This window comes from Giraffa tippelskirchi, chromosome 5 (assembly GCF_054371585.1).
Source record: "Giraffa tippelskirchi isolate mGirTip1 chromosome 5, T2T-mGirTip1v1.2.pri, whole genome shotgun sequence".
Lineage (NCBI taxonomy): Eukaryota > Metazoa > Chordata > Mammalia > Artiodactyla > Giraffidae > Giraffa > Giraffa tippelskirchi.
The window spans coordinates 119,820,892-119,844,144 of record NC_137279.1 but is presented as its reverse complement, the minus strand read 5'-3'; the positions used below and the strand labels follow the sequence as shown (position 1 = coordinate 119,844,144).

The following is a 23,253-nucleotide window of genomic DNA, read 5'->3' as shown; positions in this document are numbered from 1 at the left end:
GCCAACTAACTCAGGATCTTTGAGGGTAGATCGCTAAGAACAGAATGAAAAATCAAACAAAAACCTAACTATATCTCTCCAAGACATTAGGCGGGGTTTAAAAACTAGTACCATAGTTTGAGTTTGATCAAGGTGAAGGGAACATTGAGAGGAGAGGTTGGAAAGGTAGGGGATTTTGCTTATGATATATTTTGAGTTCTGTAGGATATTCTGAGTGGCAGTCAGAAGTCTGAAAGTGGATGTGCAATGTCATAGCAGATTGAAGTGACCTATGTTCCTAGGTTTCTTGGACAAAAAGATGTCAGACTTCATGACCACAGGCTGCGGTCATTAGACAGGGGGATTGGGGATGCAGGGAGTTCTTTCCAGGGACACACAGAGTTCTCTGCCTTCCCTTTCACTTTTCCCCATTAGACACAAGGAGGACAGGAGAGGGAAAAAGTTTATTCTTAGTAATCAAGGCCCCCCTTTGACCCTGACAACCAAGGTAGTGATGAGTATGAACATAATCCAGAGTACGTTTTTTGTTTGCTTTCTCATTTTTTGATAACCAAAATGTCAACCTTGTTGAGTATGGTTATTATTTTTAAATAACATTGACTAAGGTACTTTATCAGGAATTGTGAATTCTTGTTTTATGACCATCTGTTATATTTAGGAAACCTGTATTTCAGGTTGAACATGTGTATCTTAGGAAACCTGTATCTCACATAGATGAACACATTAGGGTTTGGTGAAAGATGATTCAGTACTAGCTTATAGTTTATAGATATTGTGCAATTAAAGTGAAATTATATTGACACAGCCTTCCTGACAACAACGTGAAAGGCAGAAGTAGGTCTCAGCTAGGAATTAAAATTTAAAATGATTATTCTGAGGATTAAATTCTGCACTCTAGATTTGAATATCTGTAAGTTGCTGGTAAGATTTACAACTCCTAATTGCACTCATCTCACACGCTGGTAGAGTAATACTTAAAATTCTCCAAGCCAGGCTTCAGCAATACGTGAACCGTGAACTTCCAGATGTTCAAGCTGGTTTTAGAAAAGGCAGAGGAACCAGAGATCAAGTTGCCAACATCTGCTGGACCATCGAAAAAGCAAGAGAGTTCCAGAAAAACATCTATTTCTGCTTTATTGACTATGCCAAAGCCTTTGACTGTGTGGATCACAATAAACTGTGGAAAATCCTGAAAGAGATGGGAATACCAGACCACCTGACCTGTCTCTTGAGAAACCTGTATGCAGATCAGGAAGCAACATTTAGAACTGGACATGGAACAACAGACTGGTTCCAAATAGGAGAAGGAGTACGTCAAGGCTGTATATTGTCACCCTGCTTATTTAACTTATATGCAGATTACATCAAGAGAAACACTGGGCTGGGTGAAACTCAAGCTGGAATCAAGATTGCCAGGGGAAATATCAGTAACCTCAGATATGCAGATGACACCACCCTAATGGCAGAAAGTGAAGAGGAACTAAAAAGCCTCTTGATGAAAGTAAAAGAGGAGAGTGAAAAAGTTGGCTTAAAGCTCAACATTCAGAAAACTAAGATCATGGCACCTAGTCCCATCACTTCATGGCAGATAGATGGAGAAACAGTGGAAACAGTGTCAGACTTTATTTTTCTGGGCTCCAAAATCACTGCAGATGGTGACTGCAGCCATGAAATTAAAAGATGCTTACTCCTTGGAAGGAAAGTTATGACCAACCTAGACAGCATATTAAAAAGTAGAGACGTTACTTTGTCAACAAAGGTCCGTCTAGTCAAGGCTATGGTTTTTCCAGTGGTCACATATGGATGTGAGAGTTGGACTATAAAGAAAGCTGAGCGCCGAAGAATTGATGCTTTTGAACTGTGGTGTTGGAGAAGACTCTTGAGAGTCCCTTGGATTGCAAGGAGATCCAACCAGTCCATCCTAAAGGATATCAGTCCTGGGTGTTCATTGGAAGGACTGATGTTGAAGCTGAAACTCCAGTACTTTGGCCACCTGATGCGAAGAGCTGACTCATTGGTAAAGACCCTGATGCTGGGAAAGTTTGAGGGCAGGAGGAGAAGGGGACGACAGAGGATGAGATGGTTGGATGGCATCATCGACTCGATGGACATGGGTTTGGTGGACTCTGGGAGTTGGTGATGGACAGGGAGGCCTGGTGTGCTGTGGTTCATGGGGTCACAAAGAGTCAAACACGACTGAATGACTGAACTGAACTGAATGTGTCTGAGGATCTAGGTTGTAGAAAAATTTACAATGTCAACATGACCTGGAGATACTATATGGTTTAAGAATTTGGGAAGTCAATAAAGTGAACTTAGCATTTATAGGTAAAGGATAATTTTTGAAACTGAACTCTACCCCCACCACCCCCCTCCCCCAACCCCCACCTTACTCTCTTTTTATACTACAGCACTTCTGTGGCATTCAGGGGAATCAGAACTTACACGGAACTGGAACATCAGCAAATGGCTTGGGACATCTAATTTATGCAGAATTGATGCCTGTGTCATATATAGCACTGCAAACTTTATGCTTCTCTACTCAACTGTATTCTGTTCCCTGAGACCATTACATCACTCTCACAAGGCATTTATTTCATTTTTCTGGCTGAAACAGTGGGTGTAGGCAAAGCTTTGCAGGATGTTCTGTGGAGACTCTAAAGGCAAGTTACTTATGACTGCAACAGATGCTGATGATTTTTAGGGAACTGCTGACTTTATATTGTGAATCTCTTTCTCTCTTAGGGAAAAATAAGGAATTTCCAATTTCTTTCTAGCTGTAAGAACATAAGGGCTGAACAGCCTAGCTATAAAAGTGGAACACTAAAATTCTGACAAAGAAAAAATATATCTGACAAAGAAAAAGATGAAGGCAACTCAGTTCTTATAGAAAGCAAATTTCTCTCTCAATCATTTGTTTATCACTCCACAGGTATGAATAAAGGAAGAGATAAGAAATTTAACCCTAAATTTTGAAATATGTGTCTCTATCATTTGATTTAAAAAAAACGTGAGCACAGAAGTGCAAACAGATAGTATCAATATTTCCAGATATTATCAATCATTCCTGCTGTTGTTAGTCTAGTATTAGTAATGTAGTGGTAATAGCTATAGAAAGTTCTTATAATAAGCATACTATTCTACTGTTACCTCTTGACAGTATAAAACTGAAACATTTAGCTTGTTTTATTGCGGACTCAAGACTTGAAATTTCTCTTAATCAGCTACTTAATCACTTTGTTTAAACGAATTATTCTGTTATGACTGTAACTATAAAAAATTCAAAGCAATTCTAAAATTAATGAGGAAATAAGCAACTAAACTATATCAAACATTAAGATGCACAGTCTGGAGTTCAGACTGAGATATTTGTATATTTTCAACAACTTATTGGTTGATTGATTCATTCAGTTATTTATTGGGATATTACTATATTCTTGGCACTAATTTAGGCTCTGCAGATAAAAACATGAGTAAGACAACTATGATTCTTACCATGATGGAGCTTCCTTATTGTTTAGCATTCTGTGAGAAGTAGAAAAAATAAGCAGTTTCAGTGACATGAAGCTGAATCTTGCAGCTACATTTGATCAAGAAGCATTTAACAAAGTGGTCCATGTCCACCTCCTGCTTTTATGAAAGTCACAGCACACCTAGTCAAGTACTGTGGACTTCAGAGTTCATGGAAGGAGTCCCTAAGTCTGCCTTTAATTATCTTCAGTGTCCACAGTAATTAGTGCCTAGCTTTAATAGATATACCTGAAATAAAGAGAGACAATAAATATTTGCTGAATGAGGGAATGGATTGTCTCAACTTAGAATCAATTTGTGTAGGACCTAAACTTACTCTTTAATTACTGAGTTTAATTCTAGTTTCTCCCATTGCCTGATTTCTTTCCTTCCTTTTTAAATCACACATCCTGGTCCTTACTGTCCTTACCCCCTCCTTTTTTTTTTTTCCTGTGGTGAAACTGAAATATTGGGGTTTTGAGGAAGTTTCATTAGACATAATAAATTTCAAAATTAGCCTGAAAAAACCCCCAGGAAGGTTAAAGGCCCCAAGCAGGAATTTCACTGTAGCCCAGAACTGTTTATTCTTTAACAAATAATCCAGTTTTCTTTGAGGATTCATTAGATGGGGTTCTGTTTTTAGAAATACTAGAAATTTTGTCATTCCTCCAGAGCAACATCAACAATTTGATTTGCTATGATATGTTGGTTCAGATATGGGGTTTATTTGAAGAGATTGTATAGCATCATTAGTCAGCTTCTGACAATGCTGATCTTATGAAATAGCACACACATAGTTGAGAAAGTAATTAATTAGACTGTAAAGTCAAGGACAAGGTTTTATGTCTATTTTATAAATGTGACCTAGTATTTCCCTGAAAATCATTTCACTACATCACTATATATTCCTGCAGAGACAAAAACCACATGTTTCTTTGTGAATTTGTCTGACTCCTATTTTTCTTTATATTTTAATACTGATGCTTTATATGAAATTATTTGGACTAAGTGAGCTTTACATTTGGCCAAGAAGCATAAGCAAAAATTCTGTTAACAGAAGAGGAATGAAAACATTGAGAATGTAAATATGAGTTTAGAGAAAAGAAGGCTTGTAGTATGCAAGTAGACTTTATGATTGGACTAGAGAAAGTATATTCGGTAATAATTGGAAAAAAAAGTTGTAAATGACAGGTGGAAATAAAGCAGCCTGAAATTGATGTAATGGGAAACAGAAAACCATGATTTCTTAATGAACGGGGTGTGTGGTAATTTTTATTGAGGTGAGCCTGATGGAAGAATGCAGATTAGATTTTGTGAGGAGAGGCTGGAGAGAGAGAGAGATGCCAGCAGCATTTGGCGTTTTTGTAGGCAGACTATGGTAACACCTTGTATTACTTGAGACATTGAAATGAGTCTTAAGATGGAAGAAAAATCCTTTGAAAGATAAGACAACATTTTTTTTTTTTTTTTGTAGTTTAGTGAAAGATTGGACGTAGAGAATCAGGGTGATGGAAGAGTTAAACATGTCTAGAAGAATAGTGGTATTATTGATGAAATATAATGGCTTGGCTAGTCAAGTCAGCAACATAGAGAATTTACAGTTTGCCAGGGAATAGTGTTAATATAGTGACCCCAGGAGACTCAGTCCAGGGTGGAAGACAGACAAGCAAACACACTTGTAGTAAAAGTGCTGTGATTGAGGCAAGTACCAAGTAGTATGACTACACAAAAAGGGGGCAAATAGCAGAGCTGAGAAAATAATTAGGAAAGCTTCTTAGAAGAAGCACAATCTAATCTTTGAAACGCAGGCAAGAACTGATCAGATAAGAAAGATACTATAGATAGTGCTGTAGGTAGAAGGAGTAGCAGGGGAGTAGGGGGAATGCAAGGAGTGAAGTCTAAGTATTTATTTTTTAAGGATGGTGGAGTGTTGAATGTATTGTATTAAGGAGATTTGACTTTATTCCCTAGGGATGATCATTCAAGAAAGATTAATTCATTTATGAATATGCCACCTTTATACTGATGGATCAATTGTATTATAAGTACCACTTAAATAGAAATTCTGAATTTGAAGATATGACATAGATTTAAAAGTCATTAAGTAGATAGTTGAAGCCATGTGATAGGATGAGTTCTTAAAAGGAGTGCAAAGAAGAAAGAACCATGGATTAAATAAAATCCATGGATAAAATAGATAAAACCATGATTTATCAGGGAATTGGACATCCCTAGTTAGGAAACAAGTTTAGCCAAGTAACAGAGGACAGTATGAAATTTTTGTCTTAGTTTTAACATAATACAGTTAACTCTGTAGAAACTACTTGGAAACTTTTGGAAACTGAATTAGTAAACTTCCACTTTTATCTCTCCTTTCCTCATGGTGTTTTCCTTTTGAGTCTGAGATGTACAAGTATCCAAGCCCCAGTTCATGCACAGCTGTTATTGATCTTTGAGAATTATTGATTAGGAGAAGATTAGAGTTAAAAGAAAACTTGGGGACCTCTAGGTAAAGGGCTTTTATACCTAGGGGAAAAAACATGTTTTCTGACAATAAAATCTTAAAATAGAAGCATTTTAAAAAGTAGATAAAATAAGTTTGCTTTCATTGGAAGTGGTGGGGTGATGGGGAGATTGTGGTTCATTGTCCCACCTCAGTTAAGTTCCTTTATCACTTGTGGTAGATTCTGAGGGATCCCTCTAGAAACCTCAAACTCTGTAGGGCTGCTTTTGAAAACTACTGATAGACCCCAGCGTTCTCATTTGCAGAAGCCAGCAAACTCACTCAAAGACATACAGTTAGATCTAGTTTTAGAACAAAGAGTCTGCCTTCTGGGAGGGTTTCTTGCACTGTAGGAGGAACTATTCTTCAATAATGTTACTTAGAAGGTGCATTTACTTAGAATCATTGACAGATTAATGAGTATCAGATTTCCTATTTGTGCACCCCCTAAAAACACAGAATAAGGCAGAAAGGGGGACACATGAGAGGGGAATGATGACTGTTTCACTCTTACCTGCCCTGTTAGCATATGCCTCTTTGATAAAACCTGTTTGTTCTGCCAAGACATATATTCCTAAGAGATGTCTTACTTTCAGGAAAAAAAAGGCAAAATAGAGAACCAGAAGCTGAGTGGGTGAAAATATAAAGGCTTTTTCCTTTTAAAAGATGAATTTTAAGGCAAGAAATAATGCAAATGACTATGGTTGCTGTAGAAATAAAATTTAATTCTGAAATTGTTATGGAGAGATCAGTTTAACCAAAGAGTAAATTAAGCTCAGTTTTGTCTTCTTATATTTATGTTTAAAATCTGACCTTAGTAAGAAATGGAAATTATTTTCAATAAAATCAGTTTGGAAAAGTTGATTTCTTAGGATGTTCTGAGAATGGAACAATGTTTTGAATGTTTTTAGATATGGCAAGGTAATCACCTTGTCATTTAGTCTTATACTTCTTTGGTTATTAATGTTTAAGTTCAGTTCAGTTACTCAGTCGTGTCCAACTCTTTGCGACCCCATGAACCGCAGCACACCAGTTTTCCTTGTCCATCACCAACTCCCAAGGTTCACCCAAACTCATGTCCATGGAGTCGGTGATGCCATCCAACCATCTCATCCTCTGTCGTCCCCTTTTCCTCCTGCCCTCAACCTTTCCCAGCATCAGGGTCTTTTCCAATGAGTCAGCTCTTCACATCAGGTGGCCAAAGTATTGGAGTTTCAGCTTCAATATCAGTCCTTCCAAGGAACACCCAGGACTGATATCCTTTAGGATGGACTGGTTGGATCTCTTTGAAGTCCAAGGGACTCTCAAGAGTCTTCTCCAACACTACAGTTCAAAAGCATCAATTCTTCAGCACTCAGCTTTCTTTATAGACCAACTCTCACATCCATACATGACTACTGGAAAAAAAAATAGCTTTGACTAGACGGACCTTTGTTGACAAAGTAATGTCTCTACTTTTTAATATTCTGTCTAGGTTGGTCATAACTTTCCTTCCAAGGAGTAAGTGTCTTTTAATTTCATGGCTGCAATCACCATTGCAGTGATTTTGGAGCCCCCCAAAATAAAGTCAGCCACTGTTTCCACTGTTTCCCCATCTATCTGCCATGAAGTGATGGGACCGGATGCCATGATCTTAGTTTTCTGAATGTTGAGCTTTAAGCCAACTTTTTCAGTCTCCTTTTTCACTTTCATCCAGAGGCTCTTTCGTTCTTCTTCACTTTCTGCCATAAGGGTGATGTCATCTGCATATCTGAGGTTATTGATATTTCTCCCGGCAATTTTGATTCCAGCTTGTGCTTCCTCCAGCCCAGTGTTTCTCATGATTTACTCTGGAATTATTCTGTGTCAGACACTGTGCTATGAAACATAAAGAATATAACTCATTGTCCCTATGCCTGAGGCGCGTGTGTGCTCAGTCATGTCGGACTCTTTGTACAGATCCATGGACTGTAGCCCACTCCCAGTCTCCTCTGCCCATAGAATTTTTCAGGCAGGAATACTGGAGTGGGTTGCCATTACCTCCTCCAGGGATCTTCCCCGACCCAAGTACCAAACCCATGTCTTTTGCAGCTCCTGCATTGGCAGATTCTTTACCACTGAGCCACCTGGGAAACCCTTGCTTGAGGAGTCCACACTAACTTGAAAAAAACAAATAATTAGAATGTGATGTGATAATTTTGACAATATGAAATCAATACTTTGATTGAATGAGATTTTATAAGCTTCAGCAATAAGGTGGTACTTTAAGTGAATTTTGAATGATAAATAGACATTTAGAGAGTAAGAGGTCAGTCTTAAATGTGAATTATGAAGAAACGTATAAAACCCTTTAATATGACTTGGAAAATGGGGAGATTGCTTGATCAGGGGATGTTCTATAAATCCATAGCTGATGAAAGTGGCCCTTGGTCAAAGCAAAAAGTAAAATTAATTATGTAGGAAATGAATCAGGGGTCAGTAGATAAAAGAGGTATTTCCAAACAGGGCATCTCTTTGGGGGCATGGAGATGGAGATTAGGAGGTTAATTGAATAGAGCAGGAAACCATAAGTGAAACCAACAAATTAGAAGATAATGTTTGAGATCAGTATCTGGAATAGCATTGATTTAGATTTTACATATGATTAGGTTTTATATATGATTAGGTTTTATTTATTTATCATAGATATCTGATAATAGAAGGAGTAGGTGTGTTGAAAGAGACAAAGGTGTGGACTTCCCTGGTGGCTCAGACCGTAAAGCATCTGCCTACAATGTGGGAGACCTGGGTTCAATCCCTGGGTCGGGAAGATCTCCTAGAGAAGGAAATGGCAACCCACTCCAGTGTTCTTGCCTGGAAAATCTCATGGACGGAGGAGCCTGGTAGGCTACAGTCCATGGGGTCTCAAAGACTTGGACACCACTGAGTGACTTCACTTACTTTTCACTGCTGGAATAGCATTCATTTAGATTTTACATATGGTTAGGTTTTATTTATTTATCTTAGATATCTGATAATAGAAAGGACAGGTGTGTTTAAAGAGACAAAGGTGTGGTAGAGCAGGGTTGTGGATGGAGTTTTTTTTTTTATTAACTGCAGTAGGGAAGAAAAATAGATTGGGGGACAAGTGAAGGAAAGAGAACAATTTTGGTTGAAACATACTGAGTGTGAGGTGCCTGTGGAATATCTATGAGGCAATATAAACATTGAAACATAAATGTCCTGTTTACTCAGTTGTGAAATCAAAATGATATATTTTGCCCTCCCTATTCCATAAGGATGTTGTAAGGCCTTAAAATAGAAATGAAATAGCCTTGAAAAATAGAAAACAATGTACAATGGAAGAAAAGTTCTTTATGTTATACTTGTTTAGTCCACATTTTCTAAGGAAGAATGATAGGAAAAGCTAATAATAAATGAATTATGCATTTTAACCACTTTACTGGGCCAAACTTTACCTGAAGAGTGACAATGTCATTTGAGTGTAAGAACTCATTACTTATATAAAGACATGTTTAACTTCTTTTTCAATGTATACTGCATCTTCCAAGAGTAAATTCTAATGGACTTTGGTAAAGATATTACAGATATTTATTTTTATTATTTTGGTCCATATTAGGGTGGAAGTTAATGAATGTCTTCTAAAGTAGCTTGGGAAACAAACAAAATATCACTGATGGAAGGAGCCTCAATTCTCTACTCAGCGTGACTTTATCTGTGTGTGTGTATGTGTGTGTGTCTATATATATAAAATGAGTTATTTTTTAATAAAAATCATTTTTATTTCCTGTAGCTGTCGATTACATGCATCTTAACTACAGTAGCTTCTAGACCAAGGCAAGTGTTATACTCTTTCCTTTTGCTGTTTATGTGTTGCTGTGGTAGTTAATTTCAGAAGAGGAGTTAAATTTCATGGAACATACTACCTCTGCTCAGTTCCAGTCAGATTCTAATGGTGCTGCTGAAAAGCTGTGTTAGCATTATAATAGAATGTCCTCCAGACTCCAGGAGATGTAGGACAGGCCTCATAATAGGACCATGGCCCGCAGATCGAAGGCTGTGTCACAAAGCAATAATTGGATTTGGCTCAGTTATAAAAAAGCCCTGCTAGAGGCTTTTTGTTTTTGTTTTCTAGATTAAGGGGACAACTTAATCTTGACAACAACAACTTAATCTTTAGTTCCTCTGAAGAAAAAAATTACTGTTAATACTAGGATGTTAATTTCTTTGCCATGATCTTAGTTTTTTGAATGTTGAGTTTTAAGCCAGCTTTTTCAGTCTCTTCTTTCACCTTCATCAAGAGGCTCTTGAGTTCCTCTTCACTTTCAGCCATGAGGTGGTGTCATCTACATATCTGAGGTTATTGATAGTTGTCCTGGCAGTCTTGATTCCAGCTTATGCTTCATCCAGCCCAGCATTTTGCATGATGGACTCTGAATATAAGTTAAATAAACAGGGTGACAGTATATAGCCTTGATGTACTCCTTTCCCAATTTTGAACCAGTCTGTTGTTCCATGTTTGGTTCTGTTGCTTCTTGACTGGGATATAGTTTTCACAGGAGGCAGGTAAGGTAGTCTGATATTCCCATCTCTTTAAGAATTTTCCACAGTTTGTTGTGATCCACACTGTCAAAGGCTTTGGTGTAGTCAATAAGGCACAAGTAGATGTTTCACTGGAATTCTCTAGCTTTTTCTATGATCTAACAATGTTGGCAATTTGATCTCTGGTTCCTCTGCTTTTTTTCTAAATCCAGCTTATATACCTGGAAGTTCTTGGTTCATGTACTCTTGAAGCCTAGCTTGGAGGATTTTGAGCATGACCTTGCTAGCATGTGAAAGAGTGCAATTATGTGGTAGTTTGAACATTCTTTGGCATTGCCCTTCTTTGGGATTGGAATGAAAACTGACATTTTCCAGTCCTGTGGCCACTGCTGAGTTTTCCAAATTTGCTGGCATATTGAATGCAGCACTTTAAGAGCATCATCTTTTAGGATTTGAGATAGCTCAGTTGGAATTCTATCACCTGAGTTAGCTTTGATAATAGTGATGCTTCCTGAGGCCTACTTGACTTTGCATTCTAGGATGTCTGGCTCTAGGTGAATGATCATACCAACATGGTTATCCGGGTCATTTAGATTTTTTTGTATAGTTCTTCCATGTATTTTTGCTACCTCTTTTTAATATCTTCTGCTTCTGTTAGGTCCATACCATTTATGTCCTTTATTGTGTCTACTTTTGTATTTTGCCTGAAATGTTCCCTTGGTATCACTTCCTCCTTAGAAGAAAAGCTATGACAAATCTAGACAGCATATTAAAAAGCAGAGACATTACTTTGCCTGCCAAGGTCTGTATAGTCAAAGCTATGGTTTTTCCAGCAGTCATGTACGGATGTGAGATTTGGACCATAAAGATCGCTGAATACCAAATCATTGATGCTTTTGAACTGTGGTGTTGGAGAAGACTCTTGAGAGTCCCTTGAACTGCAAAGAGGTCAATCCTAAAGGAAATCAACTCTGAATATTCATTGGAAGTACTGATGATGAAACTGAAGCTCCAATACTTTGGCCACCTGATGCAAAGAGCTGACTCATTAGAAAAAACCCTGATGCTGGGAAAGATTGAAAGCAAGAAGAGAAGGAAACGGCAGAGGATGAGATGGTTGGATGGCATCACTGACTTAATATACATGAGTATGAGCAAGCTCTGGGAGATGGTGAAGAACAGAAAAGCCTGGTGTGCTATAGTCCATGTGGCTGCAAAGTGTTGGATGCAACTGAGGAACCAAACAACAACAAATAGCTTAGGGATGTAACTTGGTACTGAACTACATAGATGAGTATGATTTACCAGCAGATTTCTTGAAGCTCTGTTCCTGAGAACACATTCATATTCACCATATTGCTTCATATCTATAACTACGAGTGATGTTTTAAGATGTTATCATTATGAAAGTACTAGGAACGCATGACAAGGTACAACTGTATGTTCTTTTTATATTATTTTCAAGTCATGTTCAATAATAATAATTTATACTTGTAAAACTTATATGGCAATAAGTGAACTGAGCTTCAAAGAGGATGTATTTTCTGTCAGTTAGTTTGCTATTTTGGAGACAAGGCAAACTGCAAACATGATTAAATTCTTCTAAACCTGATGAAGAGGGATATAACATAATTTTCCAGTGTGATTCAGAAAACATCAGCCTGGTAAAGTTAGTTTGTGGAGGATTTCCTTCTGATTGGTTATGTGGTAGAGTAAACACTTTTCTGTTCTTTGTTCAAGAGATTGCCATCAATGGAGTTCATCATTTATAGTTAACTAAAAGTTTGGTGAAGTTGGTTTTTCCTCCACAAGCTAATGTTTTCATTGTGTTTTTTTCTGGTAGAAGTTCAACAATTCAACAGAACACATTTTATTAAGCTCAGGACCTTTTCTGAAGAGTCATTGATTATGACAAACTATCAGTTAAGAAATTTATACTGATCTTACTCAATTTTAGAAACAAATCGTTCCATGATCTAGATTTCAGTGTGGATACCGTCCACTAAACTGAATGATATGCAGTGCCTATGAGCCTTTCTAGAAATGATTGTTTGTAGCTATGAGAAGTCAGAGATTAAGCTTTGTGTCATCCTACAGCATCTAAGTTTTAATTACTGTTCCTTGCATATTGTGCTAGGTGGACCACATTATAGTAGTTTTTCTCATGGTCCACTTATCATGTGATGATGGAGAGGAAAAATTTGCTTTACCTATATATAAACTGATATTATTTTGTATTGTCATATAAGGACTCAAACTGTACATTTAGTAAAGTGCACAATCATACCTACCTTGTCAAGTCAGCAAGATGCCATTTTAAAAAATTTATTTATTTTTAATTGAAAGATAATTGCTTTGCAGTATTATGTTGGTTTCTACCAAAAGGGTGCCATTTTTTATTCTTTTTTAAAGTATACATATTTCTAGAAGGCTTGGCTTTTAGAAACTATACAGTGTTGATGATTTTTCATATTTGTTCTAACTTGAAGGGATACTTTTAATTTTGCTGACAATTGCATTCAGATTTAGCTTTTGCAGAAAAAATTTGGTAATCCTGAGTGCTAAGGAGACCAGATAGGGTTTTTAAAAAATCTATTTAAGGAGAATAAAGCTAAAGGATTATTACATGTCAATTTTACCGTAATAGAAAAGCAAGTGGTTTCATTTGTTGATGAACATAAGTACAATTTTATATTTATACTTTTAAAATAATTCTTCTGTTTGAAAGATTTGTACTTTTGATAATAACTTTCAGATCTGAAGACTATTTCTTGATAGTACTAAGAATCGGTTTTATGAAAATAAGATTTCATTAGAGAAACTACTATGAATTATAAAGATGAAATATAAATATGGTGATAGGAACCATAGATAGAGATTTTGAGTTCATGATAAATCTTATCACAACCTTATCACTATATGAAATGTTGCACACAGGCACTTATTTTCTTCTTCTTTTTTATCTCTACATATTGGGAATGCTCTAACACACTGTCATTTTCTGAATGCATAGATAGAAGTGCAGGTGCAAGGAGCATTATGATTCAAGTACCACAAAAACAAATGTCACACAAACACAGTCAGACCATGATCATATTATTATTTAAATGACATAGAAGTTTGTTAATGATCTGGTTAATTCAGAAAAATACCACTTATACAGTTCACTTAGAATTAAAACTTTCTGAGCTTGGATTTCTTTACTGATTGAATAACAAGTATGATTTTAAAATAGTCAATGTTTCCCTCATAAAATTTATTTGTTGGACATTTAAAAAAAACAGTGATTAGACTAAGTTCTTATTTATTTCAGGCACAAACTGATAATTTATTAAGAAAACACTTGTAAACTAAGTGTTTAATGCAAATCACACTTTTAAACCTATATTACCCCCATTGTAGTGACAGTAGTAAAATCTGTGTCTGCTCTAGCAGCACATACATTATAATTGGATATGGTGATGAACTCATCCATAGAAAACAATAAAGTGCTTTACAAGCCGTACATCTCACAAAAAAGCTGTGAACATCCAGGTTTTGAATTTACATGATATCATATTACATTGTTTCTTTGAAAGTAATGGAGACCCAGATATCCACTAGAGGCCATCTACTAAAAATTCATTCATTTTTGAAATTGACTTTCTTCATACAAACTCTTGATGTACAAAATATTGGCTGAATATTTTTGTAGTGTGTGTACAATGACAAGTGAGTCCCCTAAATTTTCTAACTCTCAAAAGCAGAGGAGAACATATGTAAATGTTTCAAAGAGAAGACAGCATTGGAAAAGAACACAGAATGGTCATTAAATCATGCTAATATATTTTTGTAGGTTAAAAAAAAAGAAACTATTAAATTTTAACAATTTCAACATTGAATTTTTCATCCTAAAATTTTGATGGTAAGATATTTGAGAATGATAATTTACTTGTAACATTTGAAATGAATTACTCTTAAGAATTATTTCTTTATACAATGCCTTATCTGATTTATTATATCCTTACTTTACATAGGACATGATTATATTATGTATATGTGAAACTAAACATTTACAACAATTTAAGTTATATATTGTTTATTATGGAATATACTTTTTAAATTGTAAAACAAACCCACACTGGTTTCCATAAAACTGCCTTAAGTATGTAGAAATTACATCCAAATACAGTGACGTTTCATATATATTGATTATATGTTTTTGGTGTTATTAACATAAGATATTATTAAAGCTCTGTTTTTTTGATTACACCACTTCTGCACACAATGAATCAGGGTAACAAGGGATTTTCTTCCCATCTTGTGTTCTGAATTGATTATTTAAACATTTAAACCACTTGGGCAACTCCCAAGATTTCCCACAATTTTCTTTTGTACAAATCTTGCCAACAGCTCTTCAGAATTTATAAGTCTAGATGACATTACAAAAATTTAATTTTAAGAGTTTTCATATGTGCTTCATGTACTTTTAGAATCCTGACATAAGGAGTTAATTATTGCCAGTTGTATGTAAAATTTAAGTTAAAACATTAGTATACTTAATTATATAGGACCAAAATTTGAATGTGTAATAAATGAATAGAGTCAAGTCCAGTTGTGACCAAGCTGCATCTTTGCAAGCAACTATATGGCTGCTTCCAGTGGAGTGAACCAAGTAGCTCATCCTTACTGAATCAGTTTTAGGATTCCATGTCAGTGATCCAATAAACTTAGGCTAAAATAAAGACTCTATCTAAGAGATCTGGTTTGATTTTCTTTTTAGTTTATAATGCTTATGTAAAGGAATAGGTTGAAAAGATACTTCTTTCTTGACCACTCTTGAAAAGTGACCCATAATGATTACTGAGATTAAACTTCAGTGTATTTTATAAAAAAATATTACTTACTTTCACAGAAGTGAAGAGATACAATTGCACAATGGTGGTTACAATGGTAGAAATACGTATTGCCAATAAAGTGTTAGCAAGAGATTTAAAAATGACTGTACAGCACCGCATCAGAGAATTGTATAACAGCAAAATGATTAATATTATTTTCTCATATAAATAAGATCTTTAAATCTGTTTTAGAAATAAATGAGGGGAAAGTGTTTTTTCCCCTAATTCCTACCAAAATATTTTCTGATGTGGAGCAAAACACAGTAAAAAATGACAGATTAAAAAAAAAAAGACATTCATGCATTTAAGCCACCATTAATCTCTGACTCTAATATAAGGCAGATCATTAATCTTTTGTAAAAGTATGACTTTAGCCACTTAAGCTCTTTTTAGTGCTTTTCATGACAAGGACATGATAGGCCTTATAAATTAAGAAGTTAAGATGTGTTTCCAACAGGTTAATTTATACAAGTTCAGATGTTTCTTGAAACACTAACTTTATAATAAAAAATGCTTTGGAGAAATGATGGAAGTTATGATAAAGAGAAAACAGAAGGGGTCCTATAGAGTTGATCACAAATGACACTGTTTAAATTGATGAAAACAATTACATTTGCTTATGTGTCATCCTCAGTCTTAATGATGTGGAAAAGAGTGACATTGAATAGGACCTGGTGACCATTGTTCCAGGCATAAAGAGCTCTATCTCTTGCATTGTAGTCAAGCATGGATATGTGAAAGTATTGGTTATGAAAGGGAATGTCCGTGTACTCATATGTGGAGGTTTTGGTGGAATAGGAATAATACACCTTGGCTCCAGTTAAGTGGGAGTTGGTGACATACAGTGTCCCACAGATCATGAAGGATTCCCCTGCACTTCTCTTGGGATAGCCAGTGTTCCAGCTCTTCATCACTTCCAGTGTATCTTGGTTAAGTTGGCTGATGACAATATTGCCTGCATTCTGGTTAGTTGCATACACAGCCCACAGCCCGATTTCATCAGCCATTAAGTCGATGTCAGAGAACCCACCCCATGTGTAAGGGTAAACGTTGTGAAAACCAGCATATTCCAGGCTTCGTTGGGCAAGCACTCTCCCCATATCAAAGCTGTATTTGATGATGATGTTACTCTGATACTTGTTAAAATAGAGTGAGCCATTGTAGACAACATGGTTAGTTCCTGCCCATTTGAAAGGGAGGTTGTATGTTCTTGATTCAGCCCCACTGACAAAGTCAGCAATTGATTTGTACTCACGGACAATTTTATTGTTGGTATAACTGTCCATGTACCAAACCTGGAAAAATAAGGGGGGAAATGGAATAATTAAATTATATACTTTTTTGAGAATTCCAAAATAAAGACACTAAGAATCAGGATATATTAATATTGTCATTTTCAGGCTCTGGAATGTTTTCTTTCCACTTACCTGCTGCAGTGTGAAAGTACTGCAGACTTCGACAAAAAACAGTGGCATGGCCTACATGGAAAGGAACAATGTACTGCCTTGAAATTGATTTGGTTTTTTGTCCTCTCTCTTTTTGTTATTTTTAAAAATTTTTGGTCATTTGGTGCTTATCGCTGAGTGAACCATATATCAATGCAAAACACATCACTTAGTTGATTTACCTGATCAATTTGATTAGTGATAATTGCAAAAATCATCACATTTGGAAAATTTATTTATTTCATCCCTTGCTCTGAAAAATATATTGTCTAATTTTGTACATTCAACTTATTTTCCCTTTATGGATACCACAGAACCTTCTAGTAATAATTGTTCATTGGATCAGCCTATAGGTACAACCACATTTTAATGAAATAATTTTACTAATTAAGCTACTAAACTTAATTGGATATAACTTGTTTGGATATACCTCTTGAGAATCCTAATATATACTGAGTTCACTAATAAAACATTAATAGAGCCACAGTATGTTTCTAATATATTGATTTTCTTAATATGGATATTGCCAAATACCCTTAAAATTTCAGCACTGTTTTCTTTAAAATTACCCCTAGATTCTAGGAATATATGGCTTGTTTAGTGATTTGGTTAACTCTTGAGATTTTTACTTACTTAGTGTTTTTTTTTTTTTTATACTAAGGGTCAAATTATAGGAGTATATGGAGAATTTTGTCCACTTATAATTAGCCCTTTAAAAGCATAAAACAGGTCTAAAACCAATAAAAATTAGGCTCAGTATACTGATAAATTATAGGATAGAACATTTTACTAAAGTAAGTTTACCATATATCTGTAGATATGTTAATATTATCAAACTTCAAATATTTGCAAATAGTATAGTAATTTTCAAGTAGAAATTGATGTCCTTGAAAACAAGTGAATAGTAGACATAAAATTTAATAAAACATAATTCTAAGCAAAGGTATTTTAGGAAGCAACATACTCTGTTATTTTTCTCAGATGCTAAAGGATCTGTCATCCAAGCGCCAAATCGGGTTCCAGATGTCTTGACTGTAATTGGGCCTGTGATTTTCATCAGTTTGCCACAGGCTGAAATAGAGTAATATAAACATATTGGATGAAAATGGCCAATGATTCCAACACACATATTTACACCAACAGCAAAGAAACGAATCCTAAAACAAAACAAAGAGAATAAATATCACTTATTCTAAATAAATGATCATTCATGTTGGGTGCTAAGATTTAACTATAATTTGAATCACAAGTAGTGGCTTTTTCAGTGCTATAAATCCAGTGTGGAGTTTTAAAATGGGAAATTATTTTTGTAACCTGGACAGAAATAAATGAAGAAAGTCATTATCATTTTACCAATTCAGCTGCTGTTTCTAAGTAGTCAGAAAAGTTAAAACTATTCATGGACCTGTTTACCTGATCTTCAGCTCAGCTTTCCCTCACCTGACCCTCTCTCCTCATGCTTTGAGACTTTGGACTACCTATGTAAGCCAGAAAGAATTCTGTAAGCTGATTTTCAGTTTCTACTGGTAAATGAGCAGCTCCTGTGAAAGTTATTTTTATAGAATATAATAATAAAGCTTTAATCACAGTCTGCCTGAATGCGGTAAAGTTTTGAAGGGTAAAATGCCTTTAGGTCTGGTAGAGCAGCCCCAAGCTTTAGTACAAGGGAAAAAAAATCCCTCAAAAGTCAAGCCCTCAGACCCTGTAGTTCCATACCATGAAAGATACAGAGTATCAATTGATATAATAAATGATAAAAGTTAATGACTTTGTTGAAAAATTGTACATTTTATCACTCTAGTTATGAATAAAATCTTAGGAAGAGCTTGGACATCATAAGTGCCAAAGTATAAAGCAAAAAGGAACCCAGGCATTTTGTGAATTTTTTTTTTTAACAGCAAAATTTCAGTGATTTATCATACACATTCTGAATGTCTATCAATATTGACTTTGGTCTAAACAAAGAAATATTATTTCCTATCCATTTATACCACATTTTCCTTTCTGTTCTTTTTTTCCACTTAAAAAATTGTTCTATATGGCCCATGCTGCTTATCCACCTCTGCCTGTCCTTAGAATTGATAAAATTCTCCTTAGTACCTGTTGGTTCCTGTGTGTTTGGAAAGAAAAGAACAGATTCCCAAAGCAAATAAAGGGCAAAACTAATTGTAGCTTAGGGCTTATCTTGGCTAATTTTTCTCTATGTATGTTCCTCATAAGAATAATTTATAACTGGCAGAATACTAAGCATGCAGCTAGAAAGATGATAAATTATAACATTATATTTTGTTCTATTACTTCATTGATAACTACACAGTAAGTAATCTCCAGATTTTTATAAAGTCTAAGCTGAAGATATTTCTTTTTCTTTTTTTTTTTTGAGAAAACTAGATGTGATAGCATCTTTGTACATTTTATATAAATGAATTACTTTATAATTTCCCAAGACTGGATAAACTGAGCCAGTCAGAAGTCAAGTGGCATTATCTATATTGAATTGCAAGGTCGTTGGTTAAACCTATTAGCTCAAGTTGGTGTAAACTCATGAACAGTATGTGAGTAAAATGGTATCAGTTTGAACTAGGAAAAGGTAAATGTATCCTGGGTTGTGTTGTGCTTAGTCATGTCTGATTCTTTGCAACCCCATGGACTGTAGCCGGCCAGGCTCCCCTGTCCATAACATTTTCCAGTCAAGAATACTGGAATGGGTTGTCATCTCCTACTCTAGGGGATCTTCCTGACCAAGGGAATGAACCCAGGTCTCCTGAATTGCAGGCAGATTCTTTACCATGGCACCACGTGGGAAGCCCCAAATGTATCCTGAAAGAGTATAAGTTGAATGTATTCTCTGGATGCACTCAATAAGTGAAAGCTATATAATCTTTAATGGTGGCTTACATAAATATTTGTAAATGCACAGATAATAAGTGCATGAAAATTTAAAGTATAAGTACGTTGAGATAGATATAAAGACATCCCTTTTACTAAGAAAACACCACAAAGTAAAATATGTGGCTTCCTCCTTAGGCATGAACAATAAATTATTTCACTGAACAAAATATAAATATCAAACGTAGGTGAAATATGAAAAGTAACTGACTTAAGATGATGGTGCTTTTATTGCCTTTATTTTGCAAGATCTCATCAAAATGATGGTAAAGGAGTAAAATGTGGGGGTGGGGGTCAAAGCAAAGAGAATGGTACAAAAGCCATGAGTGTAGAAGAAATTTTTAACAAATTTCTAGAAGGCAGAAAGTGATGGAGAGTGGTAATTAATTAAAGGTGTAGAATTAAATGAGATGCAATCATGTCTATGCAAAGGAGATAAGAGCTGAGGATGGAGCTGCTCTGCTTTGAAGAAAAGTAAGAGCACTCAAAATGGCAGTGCAGAAAGACACTGAACCCACCTTCTTCCATGGATACAGCAAATCTGCAACTACATATGGAATAGTTCCAATGGAATATTATTCCCCTGGAAAGGGATCTGAAAGCTGAATGAACAGAGCCTCCACAACAAAGGGTAAGAGAACAGCATTGAGATGGGTAGAACAGGCAGAGGTGGGCCTCTTGACGAGGGAAAAACAAAGCACCAAATTAAAAAGTTCATGGACCGTAGGTGAAGAGGATCCACTTTCTGATCTTTAGGCATCTTCTGGAGATGTGTAAAGCAATTAGGATACTACCTGTGGACTGAGACACCAGTGGGAACAATTTTGCAATCTCAGGCCACCTTGCTGAGACCAATGCTGGTGGTTGCCATTTTGAAAGTCTTCCTCTAACGTATTAGTGGCAGTGGGTGCAAGGGAGGTGACTGTTGCTTTTCACTCTAGCCATGCACATACAATATTGAATTATAATTTAAAAAGTTAATATAGTTGCAAAAACTTAAAAGTGGACATTGAAAAAGCAAAAGTCACATTTATATACTGCCTATTGAAAAATAATTCCCAGATTTTTATTTACCATGCTTCCTTGCAGGTCTAGGAGGTAGTTGGAAATTAAAGATGCAAATAGTCTCTAGAATTAGAAGCTGTGACTACTCTGCATTTTAATTTGATTTCATACTATAAGCACTAGATTGAAATTGTGTTCTCTAAACTTCTTGCTCTGTTTTACAATTGATAATGCAATCTCTCTCTCTTCGGTTTTTTTTATCTTAAAAAGGTAGAATCCATATTATGAATTTTAACATTCATCAGTCACTTCATATAGGTGTTAAGATAAGCTAGTAAGTGATAACATTGGTTAATACATTTGCAGGAGCTGTACTAAACAGTACTGATCATGTGATTCCAGTAGAATTGTTTTTTGTTTCAGAATAGTAAGTGATTATGACCTTGGAAGAATATGCGCCTATTGAATATCTATTCTCTATAGGAGTAATTAGTTTAAAATGTCTTAAAAAATATCTTTCAAAGGTGAATAACATTTCATGATCATTAAAAAAGAAGATACAAAGAATCTCAGATGCTAGTTTAAATTAGTTCTGGAGATAGATCAATATAATATGCCAAATATTCAACATAAATGTAAGATAGTGTTCATCCCCACAAAACTTTATACCCAGAGGAAATGACCAAATGGTAACACAATCAGTAATAAATTATGATGATGTCAGACTGTTTTGATACTGAAAGTGAATAGAGATTTTGTAGTTACAAAGTTTAATGTAACATTTTAGATGGACAGACCATAAAGTTAAACCTCAAACTCAGGTTTTTCACCTGACTTCTCAGCAAAATTGACCCGGTTGCCATAGGTGGCCTCCAGTGCCTGAAGACTGAAATACAGCTTGGACAAAGCAAGAAGACACAAAGCTCATATTTCCTTCAGTCATATGCATACTTTAGATGTTAAGTTGTTTTCTGGATTTAAATGATCCTCTGGATAATTTATATTGACATAACTTTAATGTGAATTGAGTTGGACGGCTTAGTAAAATCTGCATAAGAATGCTCTCTGGGACTAAGATTGTCACCATGAATCTTATGAATCAACATTTCTAGAAACTGATAACACTTTGGTGGTTTGGGGTATCTTGGCTTCTGAAGCATTTGGCTCTAACCCAGCGTTGTATCTATATGGCAAAGAGATACTGCTAAGCCTTATATTGTTTAGACTAGGAATTAAGAAAGAAATTACACCAGAGGTTAAACGCTTCTAAACCTCAACTAAAAATGACTTTGCTTTCCTCTTGCAGCAGTAGGATTTTTCTCTGAAATATGGTAGAGAGTGAAATAAATAGTTACAATTTAAATGTGAAATAAGTATTTTTAAACAACCATTTACTGAGAATTTACTATGTACCAGGACTGTGCTAGATACTGAGGGTGTAAGGTGAACAGGAAGGCAAAATAGGTTCGTTAGGTTCTAGCTTCTCAAAATATGATTGTTTACATGCTATCCTTTCTGTTCCTCTTCTTTCCCTTTTTTGAATTCCACTGGCAAGGAAAGTTAAGTAGAGTTTATTTCAGGCCAAAACTATTTGGAGAAAAAAAGATGCAGCATTGAGTGCACTAAACATCTGTTGATGATAAATAAAATTTATAGAAATTCAGCTCTGGGTACTGAACTATATAATAACACTTCTTTCAGTAACACAGCCTTCTTAGATACTAGAAATTTATCTCATTTTAAGCCACATTTACCTGTATCCTTCTTTAAAACATACCCATGAATGGTCAAACATAGAAACAAGCAGATTCAACTAATCTCCCATGTTTTGTTTTCTGTAAAAAAATGAAGGTGAGAGTCTTGAAAGGATAAGTTAAATGGAGTTATATTTCTTATTATGTCTAACTACATTTGATAAGGGTAGTGGTCTTATCTGTGTGAAAGTAACATGTCTATTATCTAGTAAATCAATATAAATTTACAAACATTTAACTCTGGAAGATTTCAGTGAATAGGTTTTTAAGTTAGATGAAAAGCATTTTCCAAATATGCCTGTGAAACTGTGTTAGCTCTGGTTTCAAATAAAAATGTTGTGTATCTAGTCTGGCCAGGAAAGATCCTATGAACACTTAAGAACTTTGTGTTTTGTGTACTTTGATTTTTCTCTGTATATCTTTCTCCATCATGTTCCTCCATGTCTATTACCCATTACCTGTCTCCTCTCTGCTTAGTGACTCACAGCGTGCAGTGTCAGAGTTTGTCTTTCTGGTACCATTTGGAATTTGAGCTCAGCCCACCATAAGTTTTAATCCCAAAGTGACAGCCTTTCAGTAAACCAGTTTTTGTAGTATTAATGTAAAAAGTACACTTGAAATGAAGAATTCAGTTTTGTTTTGTTGAACAAAACTAGTGGAGGTGATGGAATTCCAGTTGAGCTATTCCAAATCCTAAAAGATGATGCTATGAAAGTGCCGGACTCATATGCCAGCAAATCTGAAAAATT

General features: G+C 35.4%; 1 protein-coding gene across 2 annotated transcripts in view; it reads right to left on the bottom strand.

The window, feature by feature from the left end:
- Nucleotides 1-16,028: 16,028 nt before the first annotated feature.
- Nucleotides 16,029-23,253, bottom strand: part of OLFM3 (olfactomedin 3) — a 48,578-nt gene continuing 41,353 nt past the window's right edge. For both annotated transcript variants that reach the window (XM_081493135.1, XM_081493136.1), the window contains 2 exons: nucleotides 17,821-17,927; nucleotides 16,029-16,706 (listed from right to left, as the gene is read on the bottom strand). In XM_081493135.1, the coding sequence (XP_081349261.1) occupies nucleotides 16,029-16,706; nucleotides 17,821-17,927 (785 nt within the window). The remainder of the gene's footprint in view (nucleotides 16,707-17,820; nucleotides 17,928-23,253) is intronic.